Raw genomic sequence first — 22,406 nt, 5'->3', positions numbered from 1 at the left:
AATGGTACTTGAGCATATCTCTGATCTGATATTCCCTTAGTAATTTGGAATCTCCTCTTTTCAATCTTCTTTGGCTTAGAATCTCTATACTCCATTTTGTAAAATTCATCTGTTGCTCTCCTAACTCCACTAATCATTTGGAACTCTTTGACTTCTCTTCTTTGCAACTTGACTTTCTCCAGTCCAACTTTTCTAAGAGTGAAGTAATTTTCCTTGAAGATTTTAATGTTCACAGCTGCAGCTGGCTTCCATTTTCTAGTCACATGGACCCAACTGGTCAAGGTGTTGAGGCTTTTGTAATTAATAATGACCTTGCTTGTATTGTTCATTTACATACCAGAATACTAGACAATCATAACCATTCTGTCAACACTTGTTCTTTTTCTCACGAACCTTTCCAAGTATGCAGCCGAGGTCAGTGGTCCTCTAGGCACCTTAGACCATAACTTGGGATGGTCTCTTCTCCAATGGAGCCTTTTTCCATGGCCATTCCCAGCGCCATACTGTTTGGCATTAAGAATGCAAAATGGGACAATCTCTGAGATTTCTATTCTTCTCCTTCGTTAGATTAAATGTTTTAAATCTTCTAATGTCAGTTTTTGCTCAAATAATTTCAGTGAAATTATTCTTGTAGGGATGATTTCCTTTATTCCACACTCCACCTTAAAATGTCACTCACCCTTTATCTAAATCTTGGTTTCCCAATAAATGCACTGAGGCTATTTAAGATAAGAATGTTGCATATTGCAATTGGCTTAAATCCAAATCTCCAGTTTTTGCCTGCACCAAAGCTTAAAACAATTGTAAAACCCAGCACCTTGCTTTCTAGGCTGCTGTACATTAAAACAGAAACAGTGAAAGAACCACTTTCATCTCTGACCCCCCCCCCCCACCAAGCTACCAGTTTTCCAACCTACCTGATGCTGCCTTGATGGCATCAGCAATATCCTTGCACCCTTTCTATTGAAGTGTATCCCATTCCTGTAGAATCAGTCTCTCCTGTTAACAAGCATAGACCACACTCAGAAAAATTCTACCCTGTGAGCCTTGCATAACCTCTCCAGGGCTGTCTTCAGAAAAGACATAAAATTAAATAAGACTGTCTGAATATCACAAATTTGTTATTAATACATTAATTAAAATTTACTGTTTAAAAAAATTGCATTATTCAAGATTTTTTTGATATGAACTCTTAGTATTTCATTTCACCCCCCCCCCCTCTGAATTGGTCTAAATTACTGCAGTTTTGCTCTATTAAAAAAGAAAGGGTCACAAGATGTGGTCACAGTTTAGGGGTTTTAATATTAATATATTGTGGTGATTCTCTGAAAAGATGAAGCATTAGTAGCTAAAATTGGTTTATTTATATTTAATATTTTGGTAGGTATTTCAGAAAATATTTTAAAATATTCTAAAAGAAATTCAGAAAATATTCTAAAAATGATTGCATATGCTGATACTTTTAAGAATTGGCAAATTTCTCTAGACTAAGGACAGCCAAGTTTTATCAATAGTGGACTATATAATCAGAAATTTGTGTGTGGGCCATGGTGTTTTTTTTTTTTTTAATTGATAGTGGCATAGTTATAGTCTTGAATATTCAAATATTTAACAGATATATAAAAGCAATTCAAAAACAGTTTAATCAACTTTAGTTGTACAAAGTATACAGTTATAGTGTTAATCATTGATCAAATCAGTGAGAATTACAGTATTTAATAAGTTTTTAATCATACACTTTGTAACCTTTGTATGGACACATGCATATATACAGATGGCTTTTTAGTAATCCATTTATAATTTCAAGTCACGCAATGAGGCACTGGTATCAAGAACTTCATGGACTCAACCACGAACTTATTAATAGCTACAAGATACGCGCCAACAACCATGAAGAACTGATGTCCAGTTTGAAGCAGGTAAACCAGATAATCCAGAGAGCTGGACGTTTAAGAGGTAAAATTTTTGTTATTTATAGCATATTGCATAGTATTTGAACCAGTATTAATAATAAACATTTGCCTTATGTATTGATGGACCATTTTGCCTGCTAAAGGCAGGGCTGCCAACAAATGAAACTATATGCCTAGCTTCATTACTTTTTTCATTTATAAGGGTTTCTTCCTTTAGTTTTAGTTCTTGTTTATTGGTTTTTGACATCGTTTTACCATTGATTAAAAAACTGTAGGTTGAGCTGTTGATGAATTTAATTTTTAATTGGATAGTTAATGCAAAATCTGAAGTATAAGCCATTGAATAAAGTGGAAGGCTTGATTTATTCACTCTTCCAAGTTGAACATCCTTGGAATGTTCCTTGGTCTATATGACCCCCCCCATGTATAGATTCCCACAGCCACACTGTGGTATACCAGTAGACTCTGCTTGGTGCTTTATTATGCACATTAGCATATACGTATAATGCTCCTATTGTCTTCACCATGTCCATCTGCTCGTAACAATTCAACTCCAACAGATGGATTTTTACAAAATTTTATATTTCGACCATTTAAAAATATTTGTCAAGCCATTCCAAATTTCATTAAAAATATGACCAATAGAAATCCAGAAATTATTTCTTTTCTTTGTATCCTGAATCTAATATCTTGACTTCCAGTGACTAGATTTTTGTAATTTTGTATTTGGTCCTTTTAGAAAAATTTATTGAGCCAACTCAAAATTGTACCAATAGAAATCTAAAAATTATTATTTCTTTGTCCATCCATCTAAACATAATGCAACTCCCAGTGAATGGATTTTCATGAAATTTTATATTTTGCTCTTTAGAACAATTTTTCTACCCTTCCCAAATTGTATTAAAATCAGACCTATAGAAATCTGACAGTAATTACACTGCATACATAATTGCACTGCTTAAGTAAGACAATGCAACTGGGCATAATATTTTTAAGAGTTATAATTATCTATATAATGACGCTGTAAAGCGCCATAGACAACTCTTAAAGGAAAAAACTATGATAGTAGTGTAAAGGGAATCATTTCAACTGTATCGCATATTGTGTAACCTTGAATAAGTAATGCTTCACTAATAGACTATTGTTACTTATTCTCAGTGGGCACCACCACCCAGACCCACTGAAGAAGGGCCAACAAGCCTTGAAATGGTGGTGGTGCTCACTGAGAATAAGTAACAATAGTCTTCTCTATTAGTGAAGCATTACTTATACAAAGGTTGTGCATAACTCGTGAAGGATGAGCACAATATGAGATACAATTGAAATGATGCCCTTTACACTACTATCGTAGTTTTTTCCTCTAAGAGTTGTCTATGGTGTTTTACACTGCTATTATATAGATAATTGCACTGCATAAATAAACTAATTTGTCATATTCTTAATGGGCTTGGTTCTGGAAAAATATATAACCCTTGGAATGAGATTTTTGTGGAGATTTGACATAATTCAACCCTGATAATCCTGAGGATTGCCCCCCCCCAAATGTATGTAGAAACCAACAGGCACTGGAATACTCCAGTGTCTGTTGGTTTCCTACATACCAATCTTTCTGAGCAGTTAGGATTTCTTTTCAAGAGTGCATCCAAGAAGGTTTGAGTTATTCTTTATACATTTCTCTGGAAGTTAATTTGACAATGGAAATTGTTGACTTACTGAAAGTTCGAAGCCATAGTTCTTGTCATAGGTCTGGCTTACCAAAATGACATCGTTGTAATGCACCTAAAATTTTGCTAGTTAGTGTAAATAAATCAACTGACACTGGAATATTCATCAATCTTTCTTGCCATTCTCATTCAGGTAAGGGGGACTTATACCTTGCAAGCCCTGAACATTTTTCAATGCAAAGCTCTGCAAGAACTTGAATTCATAAGAAACCAAATCCTGTTCTCTTCAGTACCTTCCAAATAATTCCTAAAGCAGGGGTTAGCAACCTGCTTTAGGAATTATTTCTCGCAATAATTCGCAAGCCACAGGTTTGCGAGCCGCATGCAGCTCTTTAAGCATGTAACTGCAGCTCTAACTTTTAGCCCACATAAAGCACAATTTGAAGTGGAGTTAGAGGACTTAAAAATCAAAATGCTTTAAAACTAATATTGAGGATTTGGAGAGGCAAAAAGGCTGCCCTTGCACTTCTACACAAATGGGTGGCAATAGATGAGTTGAAAAAGCGAGACCAAATTATGTTTGATGCGTGGAGACGCTTACCAGACACATATAAATTTGAAAATATTTGCATTTGGTTCGATGAATTTCTGCGGGCAAATATTTTCAAACATGAACTATATTAAAAATAAATCAAGAAACTGTCTGAACAATGTGAGTCTCTTAGCATGTTTAAAGATGAAAATTACGGCATACTCACCTGACGTTGAGACACTCACTCAAGAAGTTCAGCAGTAAAAGTCACATTAATTTGTACCTAATTGGTTGTTTGTTAAGTTTCTTCAGTATTGATAAATAATATTTCAAAATATATATATTTTTTTAATAAAACACCTTCCCACTCTATTCCATTTCTTAAAAACTCCTCCCAGCTTGGGCTGAGGCTCTTCAGATTCTTTTTTTTTTTTTTTTTTATTAGATCAACAATGGCTCTTCACTCAAAAAAGGCTGCCAACCTCTGCCCTAAAGGATGGGTCAAAAGCAATAAAGTATTTAAGTTTGATAATTGTCGCAGAGCCATGCTCAAAATATCCCATAGTAGATTCCTTTCTCCCTTCCCACACATGCCTTCACTCAAGTAACTTTTCATGAAAGTTACTTTTCTTGGTGATGGAGCTGCTTGCAAGGGGGGGGGGGGGGACCTGGAACTTGCTTGGCATCAAGACTATTCAAAATTCTTCTGACATCCTTTTGATGGAAGACTATAGGAGGCATTGAATGGAATATGCTGGGGATTGGTAGGAGGCGGGTTACTAATACAATCATCAATACATTTGAACAAGAAACAAGTTTTCTACTCTTAGCCTGTTCAAAACCTATTTTGGACTGATTAACAACTGCTTCACAATTGTTGTGAGAATTAGTGTAGGCAGAAAATGAACCTGGAGATTTGGTTACACAAGAATAATTTCCCTTACACAATCTGAGCAAACATTGATAGCACAAGATTTAAAACAGTAATTTAAAGAAAAGAATATAAATCTTATAGATCATTCCAATTCACATCCTTGTAATGCCAAACACCAAGAAGCTGAAAATGACACCATTGGAGAAGAAACCATTACCTCAGATCAAGTTTTGATCTAGGTGCCTAGAGGACGACTCACCTCAGTATGTACTTGGAAAGGTTATGAGAAAAAGATCAAGAATATTGGTTGTGTGGTTAATACTGTCTATTAAAGTAAATGAATAGTCTTTACAAGGTCATTAGTAATTGCAAAAGCAAAAGCCTCAGCATCATGCCTAACTGGAGTTGTGAACTTTAGCAATCATACAGCATATAATTAGGACAACTGAGATGAGCATTGGCTGATTCAACTGATAATTGGGATTCCATCAGAAAAAGTAAATGGGGCTTGGCAGACTAAATGAAATCTTTGAGATTGGAACTGAGACCACATGTATTTGTGAAATGAATGAGGAAGTGTTTGGGAGGTTTAGATCTTTTTCACAGACAATTATGATTTGTTCTATTCTTGATTGAAGTAATAAAAATGGCTGGCACGCAAACACCATTTTACCCTTGAAATGTAAGGAAGATTGGATCTCACCATGATACCCACATAATCTCAAATGACATCGATCATACCTGCATTATGGAAAATATGATTGGTTGGTGGGGGGGTACCAGAGGACTCCCTCCCCCACCAACCATCTCCATTTCTTATGGAGATGGTTGGTGGGGGGGTACCAGAGGACTCCCTCCCCCACCAACCATCTCCATTTCTTATGGAGATAAAAATATTTGACAATGGCTCTAACCTGTTTCCCCCATTTATTTCTTCTGTAAGAAATAAAGAAAACAGGTTAGAGCCATTATCAAATATTTTTGAAAAAGAACTGAACTCCAACTGGTATTCACAACCAATCCTAGTCACCAGATTTGTACTCTTCCCCCCCCCCCTCACCAGTGACTTTCATCCATTCCCAAATCTAAAGAAATACCTTCAGCATAGGAAATTTGCAGATGGTTCTGCTGTGAGGATGCCTTGGAACAAAGTATATTAGTGTTGTAGAAGACTATTGAAAAATGAAAATAATTTCATTGTTTCCATCCTTTTATTTTTACCTGAGGAGGTAGAACACCTTGATTGTTTCTCAAAAATTTGGATTTTTCCAGTGGAATGTTTTTGCATCCAATAGCGATATTGAAAAATATTAGAATAGACTTGGCAAGTTGCTCTGGTATGTTATTTTCAAAAAATGCCTTCATGAAAAGGTTAACCTCCATTTATTTGAATGAGACCACCTACTATTTCATGAAGGCCAATAAGTTCTGAAAACAAGCATCATAGAAGTCACTTTTAAATAAATGGATTACAATTTCTTGAAATTAGCACAATATTAGGAATGCTTGCTCTGAGGGCAAAACTTTTGCTGTTGTCTGCAATAATACTATTGCAATTATACAATTAAAATCCCAATAGCCACAAAACATATGAATGGAAAAGACAGTCATTGTATTGTAATTTCAGTAATTAATTTTCAATTGAATAAACTTCCAAAAATAAAATTTATACTAAATGGTGATAAGTATAGCTTAATTTGAAAGCTTATGGCACCTAACACAGAAGGTGAATTTTGCTCCCAAAAACTATTGAAAGAAAATTTGTGATTAACATGCAGGGTAGGGTAAATGGCAAAACTAATATTTATTTAGTTTGCCATCATGCTTAATTAATATTTATTTTGGAATTATATTTAAGATAATAAATATGTTGTTCTTGCAATTTCAAAATAAGTAAGATGTTGTTCTTGCAACTTGCAAAATAAGTAAGATCTTCCCCCCCCCCCTCTTTCCTTTTAGTAGGAAAACCCAAAACGCAAGTCATAAATTCATGTCGATCTGCAATCAAGAATAACAACTATAGTGTTTTAATCAAGATTATCCAGACTGGTAATTCATAAAAATTCTCAATTAATGTTTGAAGATACCTGATGGAGAAAAATTCAGGAAGAAAAAAACTGTCCTGCAAAACTTTTTATTTTAGCAATTCTTTGATTTTATTTATTTTTAAATTTATGTAACTAAACTTTGAAGTAACACAATGGATATATTGTATATACCTGAAATTAATGCATTTGACTTTAAGAATTAAAATTTCTAGACTCAAATTTATGTGAGAGAGTTTCCTCTGATATAAAAATTATATCCCTTTTTAGATGTGGGGAAAAAACAGTGATTCTGCCACACTGCAATGGCAAGTAACCCCTTTACAGAGAAAGTAAATACAGGATGATATGCTCTCCTATATTTTTCATACCAGAAGATGCACTCACATTAAAGGCAAATTTTGAAGGAAAATGTTATTGTATATAGGTTCACAGTTGTTATTAAACAAAATGCCAGCTTTTAACTCATTGCAGAATGCCAAGTACTCATTGCTACTGTCAACTACTACTATTTTTAACTCATTTGAGTGACTACCAATGGGCATGTTTGCATGCAGTTGGTAGTCACTCGAATTCCCGAATGCTTTAAAGCTAACTGCAATGTCCATAGGCTGCAGTCTGCTAAGGCCTCCTGGAATTTCCTCCCCACTTAATTCAGTGACTGTCCTTTTTGTTGCTTCTGTTAAGTGTGATCTTAACTGGTCCCAGTGTAGCTTTTACAGAAAGCCACCTGCACATTTTGACCATACTTTCTGTAGCCACAGTTAGAGAATATTACTATGTGCACCTATACAATAAGGACCTTTGGACAATAAGGCACAGGATTTTGGGCAGAATTTTCTAGGAAAAAAAAAGGTGCAGCTGATGGTCCTGCATCCTGCAATTATCATGCAAAAAAAAATCATTTATCATGCTAAAACTATTTGAAACAACTTGATCTACTTTATTTTTCACTTAAAATGTTTAAACCGATTTAATAAGTAATTCATAAATTTCAAACATTTTTGAGAAATGGAGACAGGGGAAGTAGGCCTGACCTAGCCCAGTGGTCAGAAGTGAGAGTGCATAGCACACATTCCTTGAGTGGACCGGGGGTTCAAGCCCGTGACTACTAAATACGATAAATATTTGTATTGATGATTTATTGTAAATCTACTGACTTGGTTGTCGTGCCAGAGTATAAACAGAAAATTTATTTACATATCAAATTTCTAGACAAACTTGTGCTATTAACCATCTGTTATTCTAACTAGTTAACATGATTTAAGATGGCTAAGACTGTACTTAGTACATGAGGGCTGTTCAGAAATAAATTAGACAAGTGTATGTAAAATAATGTGATATTTGAAATCATCTGGGATGAACATAGCCTCGTGAGATCAGTTTAACACTATCACAATGCTTTGATCAGGGGATATTCAATTAAATCAAATTCCCAGAGGAAAGTCATTACCTCAAGAGCGTTATGAGGAATGTAAACCATCTGGTAAAATTACTGGTGAGCAAAACAGTTTTATGTTTAGAATGTACTTCATTCTGCAAGAGTAACACAAATTTGACCCACACTACCACTCTTTGGGATATAATGAGGCATAATTTAAATTAACTTCTCAGGGGAGAGATGTCTCATATGGTACTCATGAGTAATTGTTCCAAAGTTTTAACAGAGGAAATACTATGACCTGGTTGGAGGGCCTCCTTCAGGACAGAGTAAAATTCAAAACATTTGTAACCAACAGTCACTGATCTCAACCACCAGTTGAAGGGTGAAGTACATAATTACCTGTAACATCAACCTATAGAATTTGAGAATGGCATCAAACAATTTCCTCAATACTGATAGTTTTGCCTGATGAATAGTAGGATTTCAAAGTATGCAAGGGTTCCTGGTATACTTAAGCATCAGAATTTGCATAAGTTGGGAGTTCCCCCTATAGAAAAAATATCAAATTAGGGTAACAATGGGCGAATTCTTATAAACCATGTTGCTCATATATAAACTACTTGATGCCATTCTCAAAGAATTCCATAGTTGACATTACAGGAAGTTATGTACAAACAAGATGAGCCCTCCCTCATAAAGAATGTGCTGTATTTGGCCATATAGTATCATCTAATTCAAGTACAGATCTTACTCATCTAAACAAAAACCAACACTCAGCATTTGTCACATCAAGCTTTCAATACCCTCTTGTGGACTGCCAACTGCTATCATAAAAGACAAGCTATAACTATATTTTGAGTTACTTTGGATAACAAAAGCTTTTTCCTTTATTAGCTAACAGGATTATCTACTTATTGTTCCTTTTCATAACATGTACATCAGAGTACCCAATATTAATATCAGTCTACTAACAGAAGAGACTGTTTTTACAGGGATGAGATACACTTAAATAGAAGCAGTGCAAAAATATTTGCTGATGCTATTGAGGCAGTGTTGGGCAAGCAGACTGATAGAAGCCAGAAGCAGAGTGTAAGTGATTCTTGAATTCTATTGGAACAAGCAAATACATGTGCACATATATACTTGCTTGTATATATGATGAATTTGATGTTTGATGAATTTGAAGTACTCATTAAGCATCAAAAGCAGACATAGTAAGGATATAGAAATTGAATATGGTGAGTACAAAGTGAAGCACAGAGAATGTAAGGTAGTGTGCCCAAATGAATGATGAAGGTGGCCAGTACAATGTTCTGTATACAAAAATTAGCAAAAAGTAATTCATAAGTGTTTATTTCTTTTTATGCCACCCTTACTTTCAATCTTTTCTGAACACAACTATGAGAAATCTGTTCTTCATTGAAAACATACATTTTTTAATTAATTTTGAAAATTACTTGCTTTAAATTTGCCAGCAAGGGAATGCAAATTTGAGAACAGCACACTTCAACGAACACTGAAATTAGGTGCGAGCCTGTCAGTAATAGAAATGCTTTCTGCATGATGTGGAAAGGGTGTGTGTCAACAGTTTGTGATTCCAGACAATGCATCCATGTAACAAAGCCATAGAGCCAGCTTGAAATCAATAATGGTAGATAATATGCCGATCAAAACAAGCATATAATTGGGTTTAACTTAATAAGAATTTTTCCTAATTATACAGTAATTAACATATTTTTGAACTTTTCAGTAGAGAAATCAAAAAAAATTTTTAAAAACATTATTTTCGACTGTGTGGACAGAGTAGATGAAGCACAAATTGCTGAAATGTTGCCAAGGTCTCACCAATCTTGCACATTTACCTCAAGTTTAAGTTAATTCCATATTAATTTTAATATAATAAACAGTGCTGATAGTCAAAATAACAGAATTGTTATTTGATATTTAAGTTTGATAGTAACTTAAGCAATGAGCACAAAGCAATAAAATGAAAATAAATAATGAATACTAATATGCCTGAAATACTGTCCCTATTATTTCAGGGACAGTATTTCAGCTCTCTTTTTAAACATAATGGTGAGTATAAAGACCTTACCTTTTAATTTAAAGAATTAAATTAAAAGGTAAGGTCTCCGGGACAGTCACAGGTTGGTTTACCCTAGAAGGTCATGGGGAATTAGTTATTAACCTGGTTTCAAGGGTGTTGCAGGATCAGCGATTTAGGCAAGAGTAGCAATTCTAGATTATTCTAGAGTAATAATAGGGGTTAGTCATCTGCCTGGCAGCTATTCTTTGTGAACATCTTAATTGTGTGGGAAGATCAAAGATTATGCTAGAGGAAGAGAGGGTGCTGGGGGATTCTTTTTGGAGCTCTAGCTACTTTTCAACTTATTGCGAAACTTCTTTAGAATCATTTATGCCATCTCCTTTTGTTGCTGACCGGGCTAGCCGGGTGGTAAAGTGCCTGCCTGGCAACCCAAAGGTCGCAGGTTCAAATCCTGCCTTGAGCTTGGATCAGAGTAGAAAATGCAAAAACCATGGGAGGTGCAATATGGCCACAGAAGCTGATACACCAACAACTAACAAAAAAAAATCTCCCTTTGTACTCAATGAAGGTGGTTTCTGTGGTCACATAGCACATTACGTCTCTATAAGCCTTAAAAGGCTCATTATTAGTCTTCGATATGTTGAATTATAAATTTTTTTTTCATTGAAATTTTTATGAAATATGGTAGAGAATGACGAAAGAAATATTTTGGTCTTTAAATTTTTAAAATCCGACTGCTAGAAGCTGAGATACAGTGATTTAAAATGTAAATGCAACACAAGTGCGAGTTACACCATGGCTGTGCTGTAGGGTGCCAATTGCGTTACTGCTACATACACCACGTCACTCATGCCTGGGACAGAGTGGTACAATGGTTGTGGGGGGGGGGGATGAATCATTTTGTGTAACATTTTTATGGTGATTTTTGTGAATCCATGGACTTTTGAATTCACTCCCATGTGAAAACTGCCTGGGGCACATGCCTAAAGAAGTTTCAATTCAATATGAATGTGATCTATCTATCTGCATGTCTTTATTTTGATTAATACTATTGGTTATGCCAATAATGAAGGCTTTTTTGCAACTTCTGTTTGCAGTACTTATCAGTAGTTAAAACAGAAAATATTTTTTAAATCCCACTGGCAATCCTCACTCCAAGTGTAAAAGGCAGGATCCAATTTTGTTATTTGACCTTGAGCTGTCTGACTTGTGTTCTCTTAATCTTCTACCATTTTGCTTCAAAAATGCAGATATTTCCAAAATTTCTGGAAATCTCTGCATTTTAAAAATTGTACACTTTTGTGGAAAGAGGTTTTGTCAGTGGGTGGTTTTAATAACATTTTTTATGGTGTTAATTATCTATTCTTATTTTAATTTTATTATTTTATATTAATTGGTTAAGCTACCATACAAAGTACAATTCTGTTATTTAACTGTTAACACTGTCTATTATATTATGCATTATACACAAGATTCACTGAAATGAATCTACTATGTAATCCATATTTTTCAGCTATGCTCAATCTGTTCACAAGGAATAGCCACCAGGCAGATGACTAATCTCTAATGTTACTCTGGAATCCAGCTTAAATGATATAATAATATCTTTAATCCTGCAATACCCTTAATAACAAATTCCCTACGACCTTTTCCTAAAAGTAATCTTAATTTGTAATTACCTTAACCTAACCTTAAATTACTTTGAGATTATGTTATGTATAAAAAGAGACCAATAATTGCCTGTTCTGCTCTTTTTTAAAAGTCATGAAATGCTTGAGAATAATCTGTAACCCTTTAAGAAATTAGACTGATTAATTTCATTCTAGGTAGATTGAAGTGTTTATTTTACACTAATTTCTATTTCTTGATTTACCTGGGCACCATGCTGATAAAAGAACACCAAAGGGAGAATCTAGATATGTGCAATCAATCTTCTTATCTTTTGTTACTTGGGAGGAACCAGTTTTGAATAATGACTATTCAAAAATATATCTGCAAAAACATGAAAGAGAACGAGAGAGAGAGAGAGAGAGAGAAACAAATGAAAATTCATTTTAGTTTTTAGATAATGCACTATTTCATACATCTTCAGTAAATTCTGATGAGTAACCAACATTTTTAAAATCATGCACACATAATAAAGTGCACTGTAACCTGTTATCTCACTTTTGAAAAATAATTTATATAATTTTAAATCTTATTTCAGTCCTATGAACTTTTGTTCAGTCATTCCAAAATCATGAGCAAATTTAGACCCCCCCCCCAGGCAGTTTTTCACAACTGGCCCAAGTTCATTATTAGCATCCAATAAACCCCCATCACAGTAACTTTACACCTTAAAAGATTTTTTTATTTTTATTTTTTTTTATTTCAGAAACAGTTACATCATAATTCACAGGCCAGGTATCCTCTGAATGTCTCACGAATTTGCCATTATATATATATCATCTGTTCACAATTAAATTTATAATTAAAAACCTATCTAAAATGATGAAATTTATATAAAAAATAAAATTTTCAATTAAACAAAAAAATACCTAAGCTCGTGTCACACTGTACAAGTTTGTATCATACACACAGCTTTATGAGAACATCTTGCAGTTTTTCCTTTTGCAACAGAACCATATGATGCAAGTAAACAGTAGTATCAGTGCAACCGTAAAATTTAAAAGGAAATAAAAACAAAAGCCAAATAAGATCTAAAAAATTAATTTAGAAGCCACTAAAGAGACTGGCTGTGGATTTGAAAACAGTAAAATATCATAGGGTTGACTGATAAATGCTATACTTGTCTTTGCACAAGAATCTGCAACTACAGAAACTGATATGGAATAAACAGCAACCATCATTAAAGACACTATGCATGAAATAATGTATAAAAATTAAACAACCTAAATAAGGCTATATAAATTCCAAAATAAACAACTTTAATCTGGCTAAGTCAATGTGTGCCACGTTCTAAATGATGAAATCAAAATATATTCAATGGAAATCTACTGAAAAAAGAATAAGCAATGTAACTGTACTCTTCAGAAAATTACCAGTCCCATAACTGACAAGCATCTATATGACATGTCTGAATAGCAGCAGTTTTATACCACAAAACAGAATAGACACCAATATTGATGTCTATTCTATCACAGATAAGTTGCACAGCTGCATTGTTGTGTGGTGGTGTACAAAGTACCTTGTCAGTTTTCTGAAAAGTACAGGCTTCAGAAAGAATGTCAACCACAGAATTTTTCATGGCTGACATTCTTCCTTTTTACCAATGGATATACTATAATATTTCACCATTTAGAATGTGGCATACTTTGATTTCAGTGCCAATGTTGGTATAGTCAGCTAAAATTATATTTTGGCATTTATACGGCCATATTAGTCCTTTATTTAACTTTATTTGCTTTTGCAGTATCAATCTCCATAGTTACAAATTTCAGATCAAAGACAAAAATAGCATTTACTATTGAGCTTTGTGTTATTTCACTATTTTCAAATCTACAGCCAGTCTCTTCGGTGGAATTTACATTTAAGTCCTATTTTTTATTTTTAGCCTTGTCTGATATTTCCATTTAAATTTTATGATCACTATACTTCTGTTCATTTGCCTTGTATGTTTCACTTATCATTTTATATTATGATTTTATCGAGCTCTGCTGCTTTGCACAAGGTTATATAGACATCTTTCTTTTAAATTACCATAATTTCAATCAGTGTTTTCTTTTAAATTTCTCCTACAGTCTTTTGCATTTTATTTCTTTTTACATCAAATTAATATTATATATATAATTTATAAAACACATAATTATGATAAAACCATGCAACACTACAATCACAGTGTCAGCTTAAATACATTCCTTTTTGTATATTATGTACACACATGCACAGAGTTTCAAAATTAAAATTAAATTGATAAAAAATACCTGCAGTCCAGTTTAACAAAGTTTCCCCCCCCCCTCCATCTTCTGGAGTTGCTGTTTCGCAAATTTATTGCAGTCATATTGTAGATACCATATAAATGATTAAAGAACAACTGACAAAATACCTATATACAGCAGCCATAATTACACAACTTTCTTACAAACTTTAATCTATATGCAACTTTAGATACTTTGTTCTATATGTTGTCCATCATACACACCACTGTAAAGGGCTCTCAATGCATCTTCATATGCATTCTCCTTATCCATATTTTTTAATCCTTCAAAGTCTATATTTTCACTAAATCGTGCCATTACGAAAAGAATAATAACACCCAAAACAATTCCGAGATTCTGAATAAAAAACACTTTTAATACCATTCCAGCACTTTTATGTGTAGCTTCTTCTATGGCATCACCAAGTTCACCCATCTGAAATCAAAGAGAAGAAAAAACATACATTATTACTAATGTAATTTTTGTATCTGACCATGCAGATAAGAATAGTTATTATTTGTTAAGAACTGCATTGCATTGTAAGAATACTCTTATCATGTGTACACTAACAGTTTAAACAATATTTCAATATTTTTAGCTGGCATTTCCTTCAGTTCAAGGGAGGAAGATAAATTACTGGATGCAGTATTAGGTGGCAGATGACTCATCAACTTAGTTTATTAGAGATCCAATCTTTCTTACATTACAGCTCTAAAACGGTGTTCACAGGCTGGCCGCTAGATAGTCTACTGGACTGAACCTATTGGTAGTTCTCTAAGAGGAAGTCATATCAGTTAGTGTATAATCTCGCTGGCCGTACTCTGCCAGACAATAACTAGAGAGAGCCTGAATAGTGAATGTGTGTGGAGGGATTGTTATATTCTTGCTGTGTATATTCTGGGTATATTCTTGCTGTGTGCATGCCATATCGAAAAATTTCATTACTTCATACCTGTACCCCTCTACTTTAACATTAGTACTAAATACATCATGAACAGTCAAACTAATAGTACAAACTTAACCGCAAAAAGATCTAAACCTCCACAAAAATTCCTCCTTCATTTCACAAATATAACTGAACTCAGTTTCAATCTCAATGATATCCACTTTCACCTGCAGTCTGCCGAATCCCAATTATAAGTTCCTCCAACTACCGCTCATCTCAGTTGTACTAATTATTCACTCTACAATTCCTTTTGCTTCAAAGGTGTTATTTTTGAATATATCTGCAGTGATATTCCCTGTCAGGGACAGTAATTTTAGTCTCCTCTTTTCAATCTTCTCTAGTTTAAAATCTCTACCCCATTTTGTCAACTTCATCTTGCTGCCTCCATCATTCTCCTATCTCCACTAATCACTTGTAATTTTTTTTTTTTTTTTTTTGGCTTCCTTTCTTTGAAACTACTTTTTCCAGTCCAACTTTCCTAACAGTTAGCTATTTTTCTTGGTGATGAGTTGCACAACTCTGGCTGGCTTCCATTTTCTAGTCATATGGCCCAGCTGGTCAAGATGCTGAGGCTTTTGCCATTACTAATGACCTCACACAAATTGTTCACTTATCTACCAGAATACTAGACAATTCTATCCACAAACCCAACACATGATCTTTTTCTCATGAACAACCCTTCAGAGGAATGCCAGAGAAATTATTCTTGTAGGGATAAAATCCTTTATTCTCTGCTCACCTTAAAATCTCTTCCTTTATCTAAACCTTGATTCCAGTAAGGTTTAGATAAAGGAAAATCTGCTTGGACTAAAACAGAAACTACTGTAAAAAATGTTCCCATACCAGCGAATCAAATCATAAAAGAATCATGGTCGATGCGAGTGGTCCTCTAGTCACATCTCAGATCACAATTGGTGATGGCCTCGTCTCCAATGGAGACCTCTCATGGCCATTCTCAACTTCATATTGTTTGGCATTACAAGAATGCAAAATGGAATGATTTGCAAGACTTTTTTCTTCTTTACCTAGAGTAATTACTATTTTTAATCACCTGATGTCAATGTTTGCTCGTATCATGCCAGCAAAATTATTCTTGTAGGGATGAAATCCTTTATCCTCCGCTCACCTTAAAATCTCTTCCTTTACCTTGATTTTCCAATAAGTGTACTAAACCCATTCAAGATAAGAATATTGCAACTGCCTTGCATCAAAATCTCCACATTAATTTTCTGCCTACATTAGGATGACCAGGCATATCAGAAATTCCAAGACAGTCCTGGATTTCAATTTAATGTCCCACTGTCCTGAAGAACTTCTTTGGAATGCTGAGGCTATTTCTGTTACACAAAATATCAAATTCAGCAATTTTACTGAATATGTTTAAATTTAATTACATTGTATTAGCCAAATTCACCTGATAGTTAAAATATCTATAATAAAAGTTTCATAGGATTTGGGGCATGACCACCACAGCACACAGATAGAATGATGGTCTGTTTTCACTACATTTTCACAAACTGTTGCAAGTGTTTACTGGCTGCGAGGGATATGCCATGTGAATAAAACTGCATGCTTCTCAGAAGGTTGCAATATTTTTGATATTACATGAGTTGAAAAAATAAGGTAAAGCATTGCATGATATGTGTTCTTGACCCCCCCCCATCCCCAAAAAAGTAACTCACGATTAATAGATGCTCCTTTTCAACCTTCCAACATGCTCATCTTGGACAACAATGTCTCTATCTGACGCAGTCACAATTTTATCTCCTATGTCACATTGTGTCAATGTGTATTACATTAAGACTTTATTACTTATAACTTATCTAGTGAAACTGACTGCATCAGTTGCTCACCACTCGCAATGTGTAGCAGATGTGGGATACTAGTATGAGCATATTATTCATGTAGTACACATTACCTTTTAGTGACAACTAAAAATGCAGCCAAAGTGTAACCTATAAGTTAATAACTGAAGTGATTAAGTGAAAAGTAATTTCATTTTATAAAAAAAGCAAGCATGAAGGAAAAGTTGAGTAATGTGGTGTATTTTCTATTGGACATGGAGGACAATCAGACATACGATAAGATGGATCATTTAAAGTCAATCTGCTTGCACTAAAATGATTTCCTCCAATTTCCTTTAATATATTTTTCTATAATCCTCTGGGGGTAGCCACATTTTGTAAGATCTGTCGTGACGTGTTCATACTCTACCTTCCTATCCTCTGAGGTACTACAGTGTGATTTTGCCCTGTCAACTAATGTTCTAACCACACTGTTCCTATGATGGCTGCCCTGAGCTGAATTGTAGTGCGAATATTAACCTTCACACATCTGTTTCCTATAGACCTGTCTTTAGTTGTTGGTCTTCCCTACAGACTAACACATCTAGGAACGGCAAAACTCCTCCTTCTTCTACCTCCGATGTAAATTGTATGAATGGGGCGAAGCCATTTAAAATATTCAACACCTGATCTTCACTCCCCTTTCGAATAATTGAAAACGTATCATCCAAGTATCTTTTCCAGGGACACATAGGGAGAACACTAACATTAAATATTCTAGCCTTGAGCTCCTCCATAGCTAAATTTAGCTATAATTGCACTAATGGAGGAGCCTATGGCTGTACCGTTAACCTGCTTATACATAGTATTATCAAACACCATAGTGGTGCTTGAGAGGCATAATTCTATACCTTTCTCAATATCCTCTAAATTTAATTGTGTTCTAGTATTTAGGGTGGTATCTCTCTGTAAGGCCATGTGTGCCCCACACACTCCATGGTCAATCGGAATACATGTAAATAAAGATGTCACATCGAAAGATATCATAATTTCATTCTCTTCTATGCGTTGGCTTCTTATAAAATGCACGAAGTCTTTGCTGTCCTTAACACTAAATACGGAAAGTCCTACTATGGAGATAATAATTTGGCTAAGAAACCAGATAGTGCATATGTGGGACTGCCTATGAATGAGATTATGGGTCTAAGTGGTACCATTTCTACACCCATTTTATGAATTTTAGGCAAGCCATAAAATCTTGGTATTTGGCTCCCTGTAGCATGCAGTACCCAATATTGTTCTTTAGAAATTTTGCTAGACTTAAGCCAACTCTGTACCATTCTATTCACTTGCCGTGCACCGGAGTCATCACGACTCACTTGCCATGCACCAGAGTCACACGGTGACTCCTGTGCACTTATCAGAAGTGATTAGTGTGGTGGCAACTAAAATAAAAAAATTTCTGACATCTATAGACGAAGACAAATGGGGAAGTTTGACAGACTTAGAGAACAAACAGGTTTAGAGGCAATAGTGATAATACTGCCAAGGATTTTATAGTGAATATGAGCAGTAAACAACTAACTAAAGATCAGTTGGAGGTTCTAAATTTAGGACCAAAATTTGCTATGATTCCGTCTAGAGTACCCGTTGCAGAAATAGCAATGGGCGTGGAAAGAGCTATAAATAAGCTTCCTGAAAATATGGCTAATGAAATTCGAGTTAAAACAACAGCAGCCATCCTCAATCAAGGATGGCTGCTTAAAAATGTCCCCTCTAATCTCGATGTGAAGCAAAAATTAGCACTAAAAAGCCTCAAGCAAGATGATAGCATTGTAGTCTTACCCACGGACAAAGGTAGGGCAACAGTGGTTCTTGATAAGGAAGCATATCTAAATAAGGCATTGGATTTATTGAATGATCAAACAACCTATAAGGTTATTCAGAAAAGTCCACTGCTTAACTTGGAATGGCAAGTGAATAGAATGGTACAGAGTTGGCTTAAGTCTAGCAAAATTTCTAAAGAACAATATTGGGTACTGCATGCTACAGGGAGCCAAATACCAAGATTTTATGGCTTGCCTAAAATTCATAAAATGGGTGTACCACTTAGACCCATAATCTCATTCATAGACACTATCTGGTTTCTTAGCCAAATTATTATCTCCATAGTAGGACTTTCCATATTTAGTGTTAAGGACAGCAAAGACTTTGTGCATTTTATAAGAAGCCAAACCATAGAAGAGAATGAAATTATGATATCTTTCGATGTGACATCTTTATTTACATGTATTCCGATTGACGGTGGAGTGTATTGTGCACACATGGCCTTACAGAGAGATACCACCCTAAATACTAGAACACAATTAAATTTAGAGATATTGAGAATTATGCCTCTCAAGCACCACCATGGTGTTTGATAATACTATGTATAAGCAGGTTAACGGTACAGCCATGGGCTCCCCCATTAGCGCAATTATATTGCGCTAATGGGGGAGCCCATTAAATACGTGGATGATACATTTTCAATTATTCGAAAGGGGATTGAAGATCAGGTGTTGAATATTTTAAATGGCTTCTCCCCATTCATACAATTTACTTCGGAGGTAGAAGGAAGAGTTTTGCCGTTCCTAGATGTGTTGGTCTGTAGGGAAGACCAACAACTAAAGACTAAGGTCTATAGGAAACCGATATGTAAAGGTCAATATTCGCACTACAATTCAGCTCAGTCCAGCCAACATAGGAACAGTGTGGTTAGAACATTAATTGACAGGGCAAAATCACACTGTAGTACCTCAGAGGATAGGAAGGTAGAGTATGAATGCGTCACGACGGATCTTACAAAATGTGGCTAACCCCAGAGGATTATAGAAAAATATATTAAAGGAAATCAGAGAGGCGAATCTTTTACGCTAGTATCCACTGCATATATTCCCTACTATCCAGGTCTAACCGATCATATAACTAGAATACTAAGAAATTATCAGATGCGTTGTGTGTCACAAGTAAAGGACCCCATTCAAAAAGAGAATGTAAGTGGGGTCGTATATAGTATTGGATGCCCGGATTGTGGGGAGTGTTATGTAGGGGAAACAAAACGGCGTCTCAAAGATCGTCTGGGGGAGCACACTAAGGCAATAAGAAATGCGGAGTATGGTAAGTCCGCCATGGCAGAGCATTTCTGGGAGAAGCAGCACCAGATCTCCCCAGAATCGTCCGGGGAGATCTGGTGCTGCTATCATCACCAATCGGGCGCATGAGTTCTGGGACTGCAAGCGGCTCGAGAGTTTGCAGATCTGTTCCACAGTGAACATTAATAGAGATAGAGGAACGCGGATCCATCCCCTCTTCAAGGCTCCTATCCTCAGAAGGGATGGAACCGGGAGTGGCTCGGGAGTGGGTCGTATGGAACTGTTCATCCCTTCTGAGGATAGGAGCCTTGAAGAGGGGATGGATCCGCGTTCCTCTATCTCTATTAATGTTCACTGTGGAACAGATCTGCAAACTCTCGAGCCGCTTGCGGTCCCAGAACTCATGCGCCCGATTGGTGATGATGAGTACTGTGAACCTGCTGGTATTTAAAGATGCACCACAGAACAAAGAAAATACCGCTGAAGAAGAAGACAGGAGCCTTCGAAAGCTATGGTTTTATCGCTTTTAATTTAATATATTTTAATGTATTTTATGGTTTTATTGTTCTTAACCCAGTATATTTTAAATGTATATTTTATATATTTTAGTTGTAAAGTTAAATATAATTTATTATAAATACATAGTTATCAAGATTCCAGTTTTCGTTTTCCTTTATTTCTACATAAGGTTAGTGGAAAACATTTAAAACTGCAGTACTCTCAGGTGAAACTTCCGAAATAATTACAAAATATGTCGAAGTTTTGGAAAAATGATCCTTGAATGATAATGTAAAGACAAAACTTCAGAGGTTCTAACAGAAAAGGGAAAAGCAAAACAATTTTATAAAGTAACTGATATTCTAAAGAGATATGTCACTGGTGTGAAATGTGTTGTCCGTTTCATTCATTGAGCCTGTCACCACCAAATACAGAGGATGCAGAAAGGTCAGGGAATGACCACCGCATATCCCGGAGCAATATGGCCTTAGTTGCTAATGCTCCTAAAAACCAAATAACTAACAGACAAACAAACCGTGTCATTCACAAGAGTATTAAAACAGCCTCTGATTGCCTTTTAATTGACATTGAAGTCATTTTGAATAATATTTTTCAGTTTTTTCCACCTATATACAGTAAGGGTTGAAGAACTCAATCTCAATGAGTTTTATAATTTAGTTAGCGTTGAATATACAGATTTGCAAGGACACTCAAAACAAGGTGGCTAACATTACTTCCATGTGTGAAAAAGATTATTGTGTTATTTGACACAGTGAAATGTTATTTTATGTCCTTAGAAAAATATTACTATTTTGGAGATAAAGAAACAAAACCATAATTTCTGTGCTGGAAATGTTAAGTGTTTCCTCCAGAAAATTTTGCCAGCTGGGTGGCATTATGAAGTAGCCAGGTAAGGAAGTGTAATACTTCACAATATTGTAAAATTTTCTGTTATTTATAAAAGTGACTTAAGCGATCTAGAGCAACAATTAATTGCATATTTAATATTATAATCTCATGCCGCATTGACCTCGAATCTCATAGTCTGAATTAATATTCATCGAGATCAGTAGTATAGAGTACCATGAAAATCGCTTAAATTTTAGCTGGGCAGTGCGTCCATTCGATAGGTCCTGGGGAGAACAATGGGCAGTAATTGACACTTCAATGAAAAATTACCAATCTGTAAATCAGAAAAGTTTTTAACAAATGAAACTAAAAATATTCTTGAAATGAGCGATAAAGAACACATTAGTGTTGATGACTTCTACCAATCCTTCAATATCTTCTTTGAGATTTGCATAGAATACATTAAAAGATGGCTCTCTGCCAGGAAAGGCTCAAGGTACTGGGAGTGCTACAGCCTGGGGGGAGAACTGAGGGGTTGGTTGTCTTCTTAATCACAGCCTTTTGAAATGTACTGCTTGCCTGATGTTTGTGGAACTATCAGAAACACGACATGATATTACCAAGGGGAATGTCTTTATGTGTACTTGAGGTAAGGAGGGCCCATAACATTGTCAATTCAGCATTGTTACAGACCTTTATGACATCTTGAAGAACAGGGTGGATGCCCTCGAGGGATTTAAATGGAGGGAGCATCAGGCTCTCAACTGCCCACATCAGTGCCAGAGCTTGCACTTGATCATCAGTCAACACAGCGGCAATCTC

The 22,406-nt window shown here is 35.2% G+C and overlaps 2 protein-coding genes across 2 annotated transcripts in view; one reads left to right on the top strand and one right to left on the bottom strand.

Annotated features, from left to right (window-relative positions):
• Window positions 1-7,084, top strand: part of LOC150077566 (BBSome complex member BBS2-like) — a 196,657-nt gene extending 189,573 nt beyond the window's left edge. Inside the window, exons 17-18 of the mRNA XM_090386874.1 lie at window positions 1,808-1,956; window positions 6,943-7,084. Of these exons, the coding sequence (XP_090243000.1) occupies window positions 1,808-1,956; window positions 6,943-7,043 (250 nt within the window). The 3' untranslated portion in view covers window positions 7,044-7,084. The remainder of the gene's footprint in view (window positions 1-1,807; window positions 1,957-6,942) is intronic.
• A 5,913-nt stretch (window positions 7,085-12,997) lies between these two features.
• LOC150077565 (metal cation symporter ZIP8-like) overlaps window positions 12,998-22,406 on the bottom strand; it is a 106,916-nt gene continuing 97,507 nt past the window's right edge. Inside the window, exon 8 of the mRNA XM_090386818.1 lies at window positions 12,998-14,811. Within this exon, the coding sequence (XP_090242944.1) occupies window positions 14,563-14,811 (249 nt within the window). The 3' untranslated portion in view covers window positions 12,998-14,562. The remainder of the gene's footprint in view (window positions 14,812-22,406) is intronic.

The sequence above is a fragment of the Mastigoproctus giganteus genome, chromosome 12 (genome assembly GCF_048544385.1).
Source record: "Mastigoproctus giganteus isolate SK-2022 chromosome 12, ASM4854438v1, whole genome shotgun sequence".
NCBI lineage: Eukaryota > Metazoa > Arthropoda > Arachnida > Uropygi > Thelyphonidae > Mastigoproctus > Mastigoproctus giganteus.
This window is presented reverse-complemented; position numbering and strand designations above follow the sequence as displayed.